The sequence below is a fragment of the Solea senegalensis genome, linkage group LG10, assembly GCF_019176455.1.
Source record: "Solea senegalensis isolate Sse05_10M linkage group LG10, IFAPA_SoseM_1, whole genome shotgun sequence".
In the NCBI taxonomy this organism is placed as follows: domain Eukaryota; kingdom Metazoa; phylum Chordata; class Actinopteri; order Pleuronectiformes; family Soleidae; genus Solea; species Solea senegalensis.
In genome coordinates, this window is record NC_058030.1 from 640,001 (window position 1) to 653,379 (window position 13,379).

The window sequence follows — 13,379 nt, forward strand, 5'->3', positions numbered from 1 at the left end:
AGAACATGCCGGTCCCACAAGAAGCTACATCATCAGCATCCGCTCCGGGGTTCCAGGCCGCGCTCAGCTGCAGATCCAGCTACTGGACTTGGACCAGGACTCGGTGCCGGTTCTGGTTGAAGAGAGGACAGATTATTCCATTAGAGTGGCACCTGACGGCGATGACCCGGTCACGCGGCTCGTCCAGTCCAGCGGTCTGTCCCACTTCTCGGAGAACCCGGTGCTGTTTGCGCTGCTGCCCCTCATCTTTGTCAACAAGTGTGCCTTCGGGTGTAAGGTGGAGGCGGAGGTTCTGCGGGGCCTCCTCAGGAGCCCCGTGCCCCTGCTCCTCGGGGTTCTGGGTCAGTTCCTGGTGATGCCGCTGTACGCGTACTGCGTGTCCCGACTGGCCTCGCTGCCTAAAGCTCTCTCCCTGGGCTTAGTCATCACCTGTTCCGCCCCGGGCGGCGGTGGTGGCTACCTGTACAGCCTGCTGCTGGGCGGCGACGTCACCCTGGCCATCTCCATGACCCTGGTGTCCACGGTGGTGGCGGTGGCAGCCATGCCGCTGTCCTCAGCCCTGTACGGCCGGTTGCTGGGGGTTCACGCCGCTCTGCACGTGCCCTTTGTGAAGATCCTGGGAACGCTCCTCTTCATCGCTATCCCCATCTCGCTGGGCATGCTGGTCAAGCTGCGTCTGCCCGCCCTCACGCGCGTCCTACTGGCACTCATACGACCCTTCAGCTTCGTGCTCATCGTGGGCGGGATCTTCATGGCCTACCAGATGGGCGCGTCCATCTTGGCCAACGTCCGGCCCCAGATTGTGGCGGTTGGTGTGACGGTGCCTTTGCTGGGCCTGGTGGTCGGCGCCATCTTGGCCAAACTGACAGGCCTGGCCCTGCCGCAGAGTAAGACGGTTAGCATTGAGGTTGGCGTGCAGAACAGTCTGCTGGCGCTCGCCGTCATGCAGCTGTCGTTCCGCAGGGTGGAAGCAGACTTTGCGTCCCAGGCGCCGTTCATCGTGGCGCTCAGCAGCACGTCGGAGATGCTGCTCATCGTTCTCGGGTATTTTGCCCAGCGCAAGTTGTGCGGTTCCGCAGTCCCAAGGAGTGACGCTTGATTGTAGCCACGTTGTTTTTGTTTGTGGAACTCTCTCTGGAAGCACGGACTCTTTCAAACCTGTGGACGTTTGTTTTCTTTGCACCAACAATCGTGGCTCTTGTCTTGACCTTTGTCGTAAAAACCCGACGACGAACGGACCTTTCTGTGATTCTTTTGTTGTCGTTTTCATACTTTTCGTGAAAACCAAATGCCTTCCCCCCCCGATGAGACCTTTTTGTGTTTGTTTTACACAATGTACTTTGTAAATCAAAATTATACTGTGAGGTACTCGGTGTAAATATTACTACGGAGAGAAATACCTATGAAAGAAAAGATATTTTTCTACCAGATTACTTTTTGTAATCAAGAAAAGGAAAAAAAAAAATTTCTATCTTCATGTTTACAAGAGGTCCATGTGTCTTAGCCCGGTCTGTCCGTGCAGCGGTTGGCGGGGGGAGGGGCGTCGCGCTGGGGGGGCGGGGTCAAAGTGGAATCAAATGGGAACACGCCGATGTTTTTAAAGTGTTTAATACTCAAAGTGTTTCCTGGATTTAAGAATTTGTGATGTACTTGAATATTGCAGACGATCGGAAGAAAAAGTCAATAAAAACATTGTTGAAGCAGATTTTTGTCAGTGGTTTAAAGGGACACTTCAAAAGTGTGCAGTGAGCGCCCCCTACTGCTTGGGAAAAGCCTGAGATTCTGAAATCATGGCTGCCATTAGGGACACCAGCTTTTAGCCACAAGCTAACCTAAAAGAAAAACACTCACTCTCTCACACCAGAGTCCACAGAGAATATCAGTGATTTAAACGTCACTCACACACACACACACACAGGAGTTGTTGATCTACTGCTGCCTCCATCACTGAGTTCAAATGTCTTATTTGTTCAGATTGACCTCAGTGACACAAAGTGACCACACGAGGCAGCAGAGGAGCAGCAGCTAAAATCACTGATTTTCTCGATGGACTTTGGTGTGTGAGAGTGAGCGGTTTCTGAACTTCAGTTTCCGTCGTGGAACCCATGCCGAAGACGTGGTGGACTTTATGTTGTTACATTAGGATTATCAAAGTACTTCAAGTTACAGCTGATATAAGGACTGATAGATAAAAACATTTTAAAACACTGTTGTTGATGCAATGGTTAATTGGTGTGTTCCATCTATGCCGAATTTTGATTCACTTTAAGATTAATCCTAAAAGATTTTTGACCGTTTGAGTTAGTTTGTCAAAGAAAGCAGAGAAAATTTAAAATGGACATTTTTTTCAATAGGGTTTGGACTAACAAAAGAACTTCACCCCAAATGACTTTAAATTCATAAACATTTTAAAGTAAAAGAAAAAAAATGATTTATTGATCCCTTTCATATCATTTTGAAAGAAATGTGTTTTCCTGCGACTCGTTTGTGTTTGTGACCCAATATAAAGATTATGTGGAGTCACTGCTTATCTGCTTATCTGCGTTCACTAAACTGCTGCACCTGAGAACAAGGTTCACTTCTTATCAACTTCTCTGTGTTGAGCAGTAAAACAAACACAGGAAGTGAGCACACTCACTCAGACGTGAGCAGTATTCTTCAAAGTAAAAGACGTACATGCAGGAGAAAGTGGCTGTTTGATTTGTCCTCCGATGGCTGTGATGTGCTGTTGTGGCGCAGCAGGTTAGATTGAGCTCCGCTCAGGAATGTAACACAGCTGTAAAACCTCCAGGCGCTGACTTCACTTCACTGTGTTCTGTTCTGCTGTGGCCGCTCACACACACACACGCACACACACACACACACACACACACACACACACACACACACACACACTCTGGCCTTCTTCCTCTACTAAACTGTTCTTTACGGATGATCCTTTTTTTAGTGTATTCAATCTTTGCCCAATTGTAATTGTATTTGGCCTCAAACGATTTTTGACAGTTTGAGTTTGTTTACCCCAAAACACAGAGAAAAGCTAAAATAGACCGATTTTCAACAGGAACAGAACCAAACCTCAAGTCACTTTATGTTTATTAACATCATGGCTGCTCTCACTTCATTACATGAATCAATAGTGTTTCTGTTTGTTATGTTTTATTATTCTTATGAAACATGAGCCTGACGTTGTCCTGACTGTGTTCAGTGTTGGTCACAGTCATGACCTCCTTCCTCTTTTCTGTTACATCTAACAAATGAAATAAAACAAACAAACAAGAACACTCTGTGGTTCCAGATTTGCTGAATTTTGATTCACACAACATGTGAGCTTGTGTTCATATGTATGAAATGTATTTGATCTATTATTTTTAACAGTAGCCTTGTTTATGAGAACAACCTGACTTTCTCTTCACTGTGTTCACTTTTGCTCTCAGAGGCAGGGGGAGCAGGGGGGAGCAGGAGGGAGAAGGGGAGCAGGGGAGAGCAGGGGAGCAGGGGAGCAGGAGAGCAGGCGGGAGCAGCAGGAGGGGAGGGGAGCAGGGGGGGAGCAGGGGGAGCAGGAGGGAGCAGGGGGGCAGGGGGAGCAGGGGGAGCAGGGGAGAGCAGGGGGCAGGGAGGAGGGGAGGGCAGGGAGCAGGCGGAGCAGGCGGGAGCAGGCGGGAGCAGGGGGGAGCAGGCGGGAGCAGGGGAAAAGTCATGACCTCCTTCCTCGTCCGTCTTTGACTGTGAAGACACAGAGCGGTCAGTTGATATTTGACAGGTGTGAACGTAACTCCATTCAGTCGGCGACAAAGTCAACGTCAAATGTTGTTGTGGGAGAAGATGATGAGTCATGTTTTTAAAGACAGAGCAACACAATAAAAGCCCTGCAGTTGGATCCTCCCCCTGTTCAAACTCACTACATCAACAACAATCTCTGATGACATGAACACATGAATCCGTCAGCTCGATAATCAGCCTGAGACTTGAAGGCTCGGGCTTGATTTCATGTATTCGCCCTAATGAAGATATATTATGGTCTGATGTGGATTGAGTGCGTCCTCAAATATTCAAAACTTTATCTAGAATTGTTTTACATTATAAGCTGTGGTGGACCTCTGTCTCTTGTTGGGTTAAATATTTTGGTCCCTGTCATATTTAGTGTTATGTAACCTGATCCTAAGACTAACCGTGACCTCAATCTTACACACAAACTTTATCAGTTCCTCTTCTTCTTCTTCCTTCTGCCTCGTGACGAGTCACGTGTGTGTGTCTGTGTGTGTGTGTGTCATGTTGTTCACAGACCTGCACTCAGCCCCTGGTTATATTTCCGTCCTGCATATTAGTGGCACAATATAGGAGGTGATATTAAGAATTCATGAGGACACATCACATCAAGCTTTCACAAGCTTTCCCACATCCCGGCCCGCTGCGGCGAAGCTGGGAAGTCCAGAGAATGTGCGATGACTGGACAGATCTGCACATCGGGGTCAGGGCGGAGCCAGAGGCGGCCTCACAGTGGTGATGTGTCAGGGTGTGGGAAATGCCACGCAACACCTGGAGTGAGTCAAAACAACTGTTTGTCTGCAGGATCCACAGATCTGATGATGAAAGGGCTGCGACTCGTAGAGTCCTAAATCCTGCACGTCCTAAACCCCACTGAGACCGCCGACGGCTGCATCTCCTCAAACCAATGCACAATAAAGAAGTTGGCGACGTGAGGTATGTTTCTGTCACACCTACAAATAAACGCCCTGCATACTCATGAACGTGCATTCACAGCATACTTTATAAACCAGGTTAACTGAAGTCTGGGTGGAAAATGAACAGATTTTCACCTCCAGAAATCTGTGTGGGTTTGAGTCTACGACGTCTAAATGGAACACGTTCACGTCTTTATCTCACTGTGAGACAGAAGTCTGTAAACCACTCACTCTCCCACACCAAAGTCCACAGAGAAAACCAGTGATTTTAGCTGCCTCGTGTGGTCACTTTGCATTACTGACATAACTCTGAACAAAGGATTTCAAACACTGAAGAGACAAAATAAGACATGTGAACTTAGTGATGGAGGCAGCAGTGGATCAACAACTCCAGTGTGTGTGATGTTCAAAGTGGTCAAGGCCAAATATTTATAGCAACAATCTGAAGCACAGAGCCATGCTAGCCAATCAGAGTCGTGAAAACAACAAAACAAAACAGAAAACAAAATAAAGTTTTACAAAATGTCCTCTTTGGCTGCATTATAGTGTGCGAATATAATGGATACAGTAAAGTTGCGTTTGAAAAATAAACACAAACAACACTTCGTTTTTGTATTTTAGAAATAAAAGTGAACACTTAATGTGCACTTCTATATCTCAGTATGTTAAGTATATAATGATGTAAAGTTCACATACTTTACTGGAAAACTCCGGGATAGACTCGAGTTTTTACATTTTCTAAAACTCCGGTATAGTTCACCTTCGTCCCAAACGGCGGGGGCGGGGCGAGGGCTGGGGGAGGAGGCGCTGACCTGATTGGCTGTCGAATGGACCAATGAACAAGAAGAGCGCGAGGCAAAAACATAGAGGAGGAAGTGAGTCGTCGGTAACAGAGCGACAAAATTAGCCGTTTTAAAACCTCATAAATGACGTTAATGCTTCAAATTGAATTCTAAAAGTGTCTCGGAATTCGACTCTTTGTCCATAAACGTTCTTTAAACACTGACAAATAAGATGTCAGTCAACGCGTCGTGTCAGTCTGTCTGTCAGGAGAGGACCGTGTCGAGCCTCCTCGGTGAGTTTGTCATATGGACGTCTTAATCTGGTTATCTGAATCTGGTTATCTGAATCGTTTGCTTTGTTATCCTATGATATGTAACAGTGCGTCGACGTTCACTGAGACGACGTTCAACGTCACGTCATGCGGACTGAACCTTTGCACGTCGCTAATGCCGAGTTACACCATAACATGCACGACGCTGAAGTTAGCATGCGGAGGCTAACTTCAGCGTCGTCTTTCATGTTTCTCCGTGTGTGTGTTTTCGTGGCTATGTAACAAATGTGTATATAGTGTTATTCCATCTAGATTATCTGTCAACTATGTCCTGTTGTGTAGCCAAAGTGCATCTTTAGGGACTTTTGTGTAATTGTGTAGTATTGTCACAAACTATTTTTTAATGTTAGGGCTGCAACTATCGATTGTTTTCATGAGCGATTCTCTCGATTTTGGTCCACAACATATTCGAAAATGTTGAGAAATTATGACGTTCTCAAATGCCTAATTTTGTCTACAAACCAAAAAAATGACAAAAAGTAGAAAATATTCACCTTTTAAGAAGCTTAAAAATGACAGAAAGTAGAAAATATTCACCTTTTAAGAAGCTGAAAAATTTCAATTAAATTCAATTCAATTCAATTTTATTTGTATACAACATCAAAGAGAGCAGAGACCCCCAACAGTTCACACAATGAGCAAACACTAGGCATCAGTGGAGAGAAAAAACTCCCTCTTAACAGAAGAAGAAATGTCTGACAGAACCAGGCTCAGAGATGTGCGGTCATCTGCCTCGACCGGTTGGGGTGAAAGGAAAAATGGGGGATAGTGGAGAGGTGGGGGACAGAAAATGGGGGGAGAGAAAGGACAAGAGGGAGATGAGGGAGAGACAGAAGAGAGAGAGGGAGACCAGCAGCAGATACACAACAACTGTATCAGGTTACAAGTTTATACAGTTACTGATATCGACTTTTTAATTTACAAAATAATAATAATGGTGACGATGAGCGTAGCCTCGGAAACTGGATCTTGATCCTGCAACCTGCATGATGAGAGTACAGAGAGAGAGAGAGAGGGAAGGAAGGAAAGACACAAACTAGGGAGAGAAAGAGACAAGGTTAATGACATATAAAAAGTCATAATCAAATGCTGAGTGTGAGAGAGTGAATGTGCGTGTACCACCGGAAAATCCCCCAGCAGTTTAGTTCTATAGCAGCATAACTAAGAGATGGTTTAGGTTTCCCTGAACCAGCTCTAACTATAAGCTTTATCAAAAAGGAAAGTTTTCAGTTTAACTTTAAATACAGAGAGAGTGTCCGCCTCCCGAACTATCATTGGAAGCTGGTTCCACAGGAGAGGAGGAGCCTGGTAACTGAAGGCTCTGCCTCCCATTCTACTCTTACAGACTCTGGGAACCACAAGTAAACCTGTATTTTGTGACCTAAGTGGTCTATTAGGATGATAGGGTAAGACTAGGTCTTTCAGGTATGAAGGGGCCTGACCATTAAGTGCTTTGTACGTGAGGAGGAGGATTTTAAATTTAATTCTAAACTGTATGGGGAGCCAGTGTAGAGAAGCTAACACTGGAGTTATATGGTCTGTCTTTCTAGTTCCTGTCAGAACTCGTGCTGCAGCATTTTGAATTAACTGAAGGATTCTAACAGACTTGTTAGAACATCCTGCTAATAAGGAGTTACAGTAATCTAATCTAGATGTAACAAAAGCATGAACTAGTTTTTCAGCATCCTGTAAAGACAGAATGTTTCTAATTTTCATAATGTTCCGCAGGTGGAAGAAGGCTGTTCTGGAAATTAGTTTTATGTGTGAATCAAATGACATTTCCTGGTCAAAAGTAACTCCAAGGTTCCTCACAGTGGAACTGGAAGCCAGGGTGATGTCATCTAAAGTGACAATGTGGGCAGAAAGTTTTTCTCTGAGGTGTTTAGGGCCGAGTATAATGACCTCAGTTTTATCTGAGTTTAAAAGTAGAAAGTTACAGGTCATCCAGGACTTAATGTCTCTGAGACATTCCTGGAGTTGAACAACCTGATTTATTTCATCCGGCCTCATTGATAGATATAGCTGTGTGTCATCTGCAAAATGACAGAAAGTAGAAAATATTCACATTTAAGAAGCTGAAAAATGTGAGAAGGTAGAAAATATTCACCTTTAAGAAGCTTAAAATGACAGAAACTAAAAAATATTCACATTTAAGAAACTGAAAAATGACAAAGTAGAAAATATTTACATTTAAGAAGCTGAAAAATGACAGAAAGTAGAAAATATTCACATTTAAGAAGCTGAAAAATGACAGAAAGTAGAAAATATTCACATTTAAGAAGCTGAAAAATGAAAGAAAGTAGAAAATATTCACATTTAAGAAGCTGAAAAATGACAGAAAGTAGAAAATATTCACATTTGGGTAGGTAAAACAGGACAGAAAATAGAATATATTCATGTTTACGTAGCTGAAAAATGACAGAAAGTAGAAAATATTCACATTTAATAATTAAAAACTGAGCGAAAGCAGAAAATGTTCACATTTAAGAAGCTGAAAAATGACAAAGTAGAAAATGTTCACATTTAAGAAGTGAAAAATACAGAAAGTAGAAAATATTCACATTTAAGAAGCTGAAAAATGACAGAATCTAGAAAATATTCACATTTAAGAAGAAAAATGAGAGAAAGTTATTCACCTTTTAAGAAGCTTAAAATGACAGAAACTTAGCTTCACATTGACTGAAAAATGACAGAAAGTAGAAAATATTCACATTTAGAAGCTGAAAAATGACAGAAACTAGAAAATATTCACATTTAAGAAGCTGAAAATGACAGAAAGTAGAAAATATTCACATTTAAGAAGCTGAAAAATGAGAAACTAGAAAATATTCACATTTAAGAAGCTGAAAATGACAGAAAGTAGAAAATATTCACATTTAAGAAGCTGAAAAATGACAGAAACTAGAAAATATTCACATTTAGAAGCTGAAAAATGACAGAAAGTAGAAAATATTCATTTAAGAACCTGAAATTAGAAAATATTCACATTTAAAACTGGAAAAATGACAGAAACTAGAAAATATTCACATTTAAGAAGCTGAAAAATGACAAAAAGTAGAAAATATTCACATTTAAGGAGCTGAAAAATGACAAAGTAGAAAATATTCACCTTTAAGAACCTGAAAATGACAGAAAGTAGAAAATATTCACTTTAAGAAGGAAAAATGACAGAAAGTAGAAAATATTCAGAAAAATATAGAAAATATTCACATTTAAGAAGCTGAAAAATGACAGAAAGTAGAAAATATTCACATTTAAGAAGCTGAAAAATGACAGAAAGTAGAAAATATTCACATTTAAGAACCTGAAAAATGACAGAAAGTAGAAAATATTCACATTTAAGAAGTGGAAAAATGACAGAAAGTAGAAAATATTCACATTTAAGAAGCTGAAAAATGACAGAATCTAGAAAATATTCACATTTAAGAAACTGAAAAAAAATGAAAATGTACAAGTTTTGTCAATTGTCAATTTTTCAAAATAGTTGACAATTAATTTGGTATTTGAGTAATTGTTTTAGCCCAAGTTAATTTGTAATAAATAAATATGTTCTCCCTGTGTTTCCAGCTGGTCGCGTGGTGAAGAGGCCAAAGCTGGACAATGGTCGGCGGCTGCAGGACGCAGCTATTCAACTGTTGCAGCAGCAGCAGAACCTCAGTGGTCTCCTCAGGGAGGTGGAGGTGAGTGACGTCACGCAGGGATGATGACAATCACAGATCTGTGGACCGAGAAAGAGACCGGAACAACTAACACAAGTTTTTTAAAGCACTGCATATACACGTGTATTGATACGTATATATGTATACACACACATATATGCATGTATACCTCTTAATAATGTTAATAATGTGAGTTTCCTTCTACTGTATTTTTCCAGACTTTGAAACCCCACAGCAGAGTGTGTGTTCAGGGAGCTGCGGTATCTGAAGGTGTCTCCTCTGCTGCTGCAGCATCACTGCTGGGTGAGTGTTTGGTCCAAACCTTCACAAGGACCTTCTTGATGGTTCATGCAGGTCAAAGTTCAAAGTCTGACACAGAAGGGAGTGCCTGTTGTTGTCCTCCAATAAACTGAAGCAGCAGTGTCTCGACCTTCAACTGGCTCATCGTTGGGGTTGCAAAGGGGCGGAAAGTTCCCCAGTAAATTTCCAAAATGTTTCATGGAAACTTAAGTTTGGGAATTTTGGAAATATTCCAATTTGGAAGTTTTCCATGGGAATTATTGAGAATTAACAAGAAATGTTACGGATAATTTTACGATAGATAAAACGATAGAAAGTTTCAATTCAATTCAATTCAATTCAGTTCAATTTGTATAGCGCCAAATCATAACATACATGATCTCAGGTCTGTACATAGACAACATCAAGGAGAGCAGAGAAACCAGGTTCAGTCTAGGTCTATAGCAGCATAACTAAGAGCTGGTCCAGGTTTCCCTGAACCAGCTCTAACTATAAGCTTTATCAAAAAGGAAAGCTTTAAGTCTAACTTTAAATACAGAGAGAGGCCCCGCCTCCCGAATGGTCATTGGGAGCTGGTTCCACAGAAGAGGAGGAGCCTGGTAACTGAAGGCTCCGCCTCCCATTCTGCTCTTACAGACTCTGGGAACCACAAGTAAACCTGTATTTTGTGACCTAAGTGGTCTATTAGGATGATAGGGTAAGACTAGGTCTTTCAGGTATGAAGGGGCCTGACCATTAAGTGCTTTGTACGTGAAGAGGAGGATTTTAAATTTATATCTAAACTGTGGGTGGAGCCAGTGTAGAGAAGCTAATACTGGAGTTATATGGTCTGTCTTTCTAGTTCATGTCAGAACTCGTGCTGCAGCATTTTGAATGAACTGAAGGGTTGTTAGAACATCCTGCTAATAAGGAGTTACAGTAATCTAATCTAGATGTAACAAAAGCATGAACTCGTTTTTCAGCATCCTGTAAAGACAGAATGTTTCTAATTTTCATAATGTTCCGCAGGTGGAAGAAGGCTGTTCTGGAAATTAGTTTTATGTGTGAATCAAAAGACATTTCCTGGTCAAAAGTAACTCCAAGGTTCCTAACTGGAAGCCAGGGTGATGTCATCTAAAGTGACAATGTGGGCAGAAAGTTTTTCTCTGAGGTGTTTAGGGCCGAGTATAAAAGTTTAAAAGTAGAAAGTTACAGGTCATCCAGGACTTAATGTCTCTGAGACATTCCTGGAGTTGAACAACCTGATTTATTTCATCCGGCCTCATCGATAGATATAGCTGTGTGTCATCTGCATAACAATGAAAGTGTATGTTATGCTTTCTAATAATGTTCCCTAGAGGAAGCATATATAAGGTAAAAAGTATAGGCCCAAGCACTGAGCCTTGTGGAACTCCACAATTAACTTGTGTTTGTAGTGAGGCTTTATCATTAACGTGAACAAACTGGAATCTATCAGATAAGTATGATTTAAACCAGCAGAGGGCAGCACCTGTGATACCAAGAGTCTGCTCCAATCTCTGCAGTAGAATATCATGATCAATGGTGTCAAATGCAGCACTAAGATCTAACAGGACAAGTAAAGAAACTAGACCATTATCTGAGTTACTAACTTTAACTAGTGCTGTTTCTGTGCTATGGTTTAATCTAAAACCTGACTGAAAATCTTCAAACAGGCCATTAATGCGCAGATATTCACATCATTGATTGGCAACTGCCTTTTCTAAGATTTTAGAGACAAAGGGAAGATTAGATATCGGTCGGTAATTAGCTAAAATATCTGGGTCAAGGGTCGCTTTTTTTAGAAGGGGTTTAATAACTGCTACTTTAAACGTTTGGGGCACATATCCAGTTAATAAGGATAGATTAATTTGAGTTAATATAGAGTTGTTAATTAAAGGAAACACATCTTTAAACAGTTTGGTGGGGATAGGATCTAACTGACACGTTGATGGCTTAGATGATGAAACTAATGATGTTAACTCAGGGAGATCTATAGGGGAGAAACTGTCTAACTGTGCACCTGGTGCTTCTAAAGCTCTTGTGCTAGAAGATGAGTCAGTCCCAATATGAGGGAGGAGATTATCCATTTTTTTCTCTAATTGATGTTATTTTATTCACAAAGACGTTGATAAAGTCATCACTGCTCAGTGTTAAAGAAATAGATGGTTCAGTGGAGCTGTGGCTCTGTGTCAGCCTGGCTACAGTGCTGAAAACAAATCTGTGATTATTGTCCAGATTTTTCAAGACAGTCTAGCTGCAGACCTGCACTGTCAGGACCCTTCATTGCAGACCTGCACTGTGAGGTCTCCTGCACTGTCAGGACCGGAAGTTGATTCGAAGCCTTTCAAAATAAAAGCGACCATACCGGAAGCACATATTTTTCGTTCCCAATGTTTCTTGGATCTTTATTTTATGTTTACAATGTAAATATGTTTATGTGTATCAATGTGTTTAATGAAAGAGATTTAAAAAAAAAACTTTCCATATATAGATATATAGATATATCTATATATAAAGAAAATACAAAACGTTATGACCACTTCTTGGGTTATTCTACAGATAATCAGTGCAAACTAGATGTACAGCTATTGTTATGATCCCCTATAAACATTATTAGCCTACTCAAAACATGCAATATATTAATTTAATATAATTCACAAAAAGGACAGCTGTTAGTTTAGTCTGCACTACAAATTCATATTGAAACAATACATCTCTATAAATACACCTTAATGTGTGATGGCATAATGCATCTACACTCCAACCTATTGCTGACTGTTCTTTGCTTCTATACCATTATTTATCATTGAAAATGTAGCCCCCTGCACTGCTGGATCCATTTACATATTGATTTACTTGTTTTTTTTATATAGGCATATCTTATGTTTGTTTGCAATTATAACACCTCATAATTCATTTAATAATTGCTTAATATTGTTTGTGCTACGTTCTTACCTTGTGCTGTTGAACCACATGGAGGGTGTGAGGGTTGATGATTTTAAATGAACTTAGCTTTGTGTATTCAAAGTGAATTACTGAATACCTAGTTACATGACCCAGATAACCAATATCTTCTAAGCAGTTTTTTTAATGATTTTAATTATTAGTGTTTTAACAACAACAACAACTTTTTCCACAATTTTAACTTTTTTTTTTTTTCTTTCTACTCTTTGTAATCAGAGTACGCCAAGTACCCTCGTTTGTCCATAATCTCTTCACAGAAGAGCCACATATCTTCAATCTGGTAAAAAAATAAATTTAATAGGCTCAAGAATTAATTCTCTCTCTTCCTCATTCGGATCCATTGTGTCAAACAGCTTTCACATTTCCTGCGCAGTCTCATCAGTTTGGGTGCTGTTCATGTTCAAAATCTGAGGCATCTCCACTCTGGCTGCAAACAAGTGTTGATTCGCCTGCACCCATTCCGCTGCAGCGTTCAACTTTCGGCGTAGTGCCGGTAGTTAAGATCGAAATATGCATCTCTGCAGTGAGCACTATCATACGATAACAACGCTAAAAACTACCCAAAAGTCCAAAACCCGATTCTTTCAAATTAATATAACTTTACAGGACAATATATAGTGTGCAACATAACGTTCTAGTGAATAAAGACTGTTTCTGTTT

General features: G+C 41.1%; 2 protein-coding genes across 2 annotated transcripts in view; both read left to right on the plus strand.

Annotated features, from left to right (window-relative positions):
- The window catches only part of slc10a3 (solute carrier family 10 member 3), a 2,743-nt gene extending 1,040 nt beyond the window's left edge, over positions 1-1,703 (plus strand). Inside the window, exon 1 of the mRNA XM_044035964.1 lies at positions 1-1,703. This exon is cut by the window's left edge and continues 1,040 nt beyond it. Coding sequence (XP_043891899.1) covers positions 1-1,099 — 1,099 coding nt within the window. The 3' untranslated portion in view covers positions 1,100-1,703.
- A 3,833-nt stretch (positions 1,704-5,536) lies between these two features.
- LOC122775837 (Fanconi anemia group A protein homolog) overlaps positions 5,537-13,379 on the plus strand; it is a 30,284-nt gene continuing 22,441 nt past the window's right edge. The window contains exons 1-3 of the mRNA XM_044036037.1: positions 5,537-5,757; positions 9,364-9,476; positions 9,674-9,758. Of these exons, the coding sequence (XP_043891972.1) occupies positions 5,697-5,757; positions 9,364-9,476; positions 9,674-9,758 (259 nt within the window). The 5' untranslated portion in view covers positions 5,537-5,696. The remainder of the gene's footprint in view (positions 5,758-9,363; positions 9,477-9,673; positions 9,759-13,379) is intronic.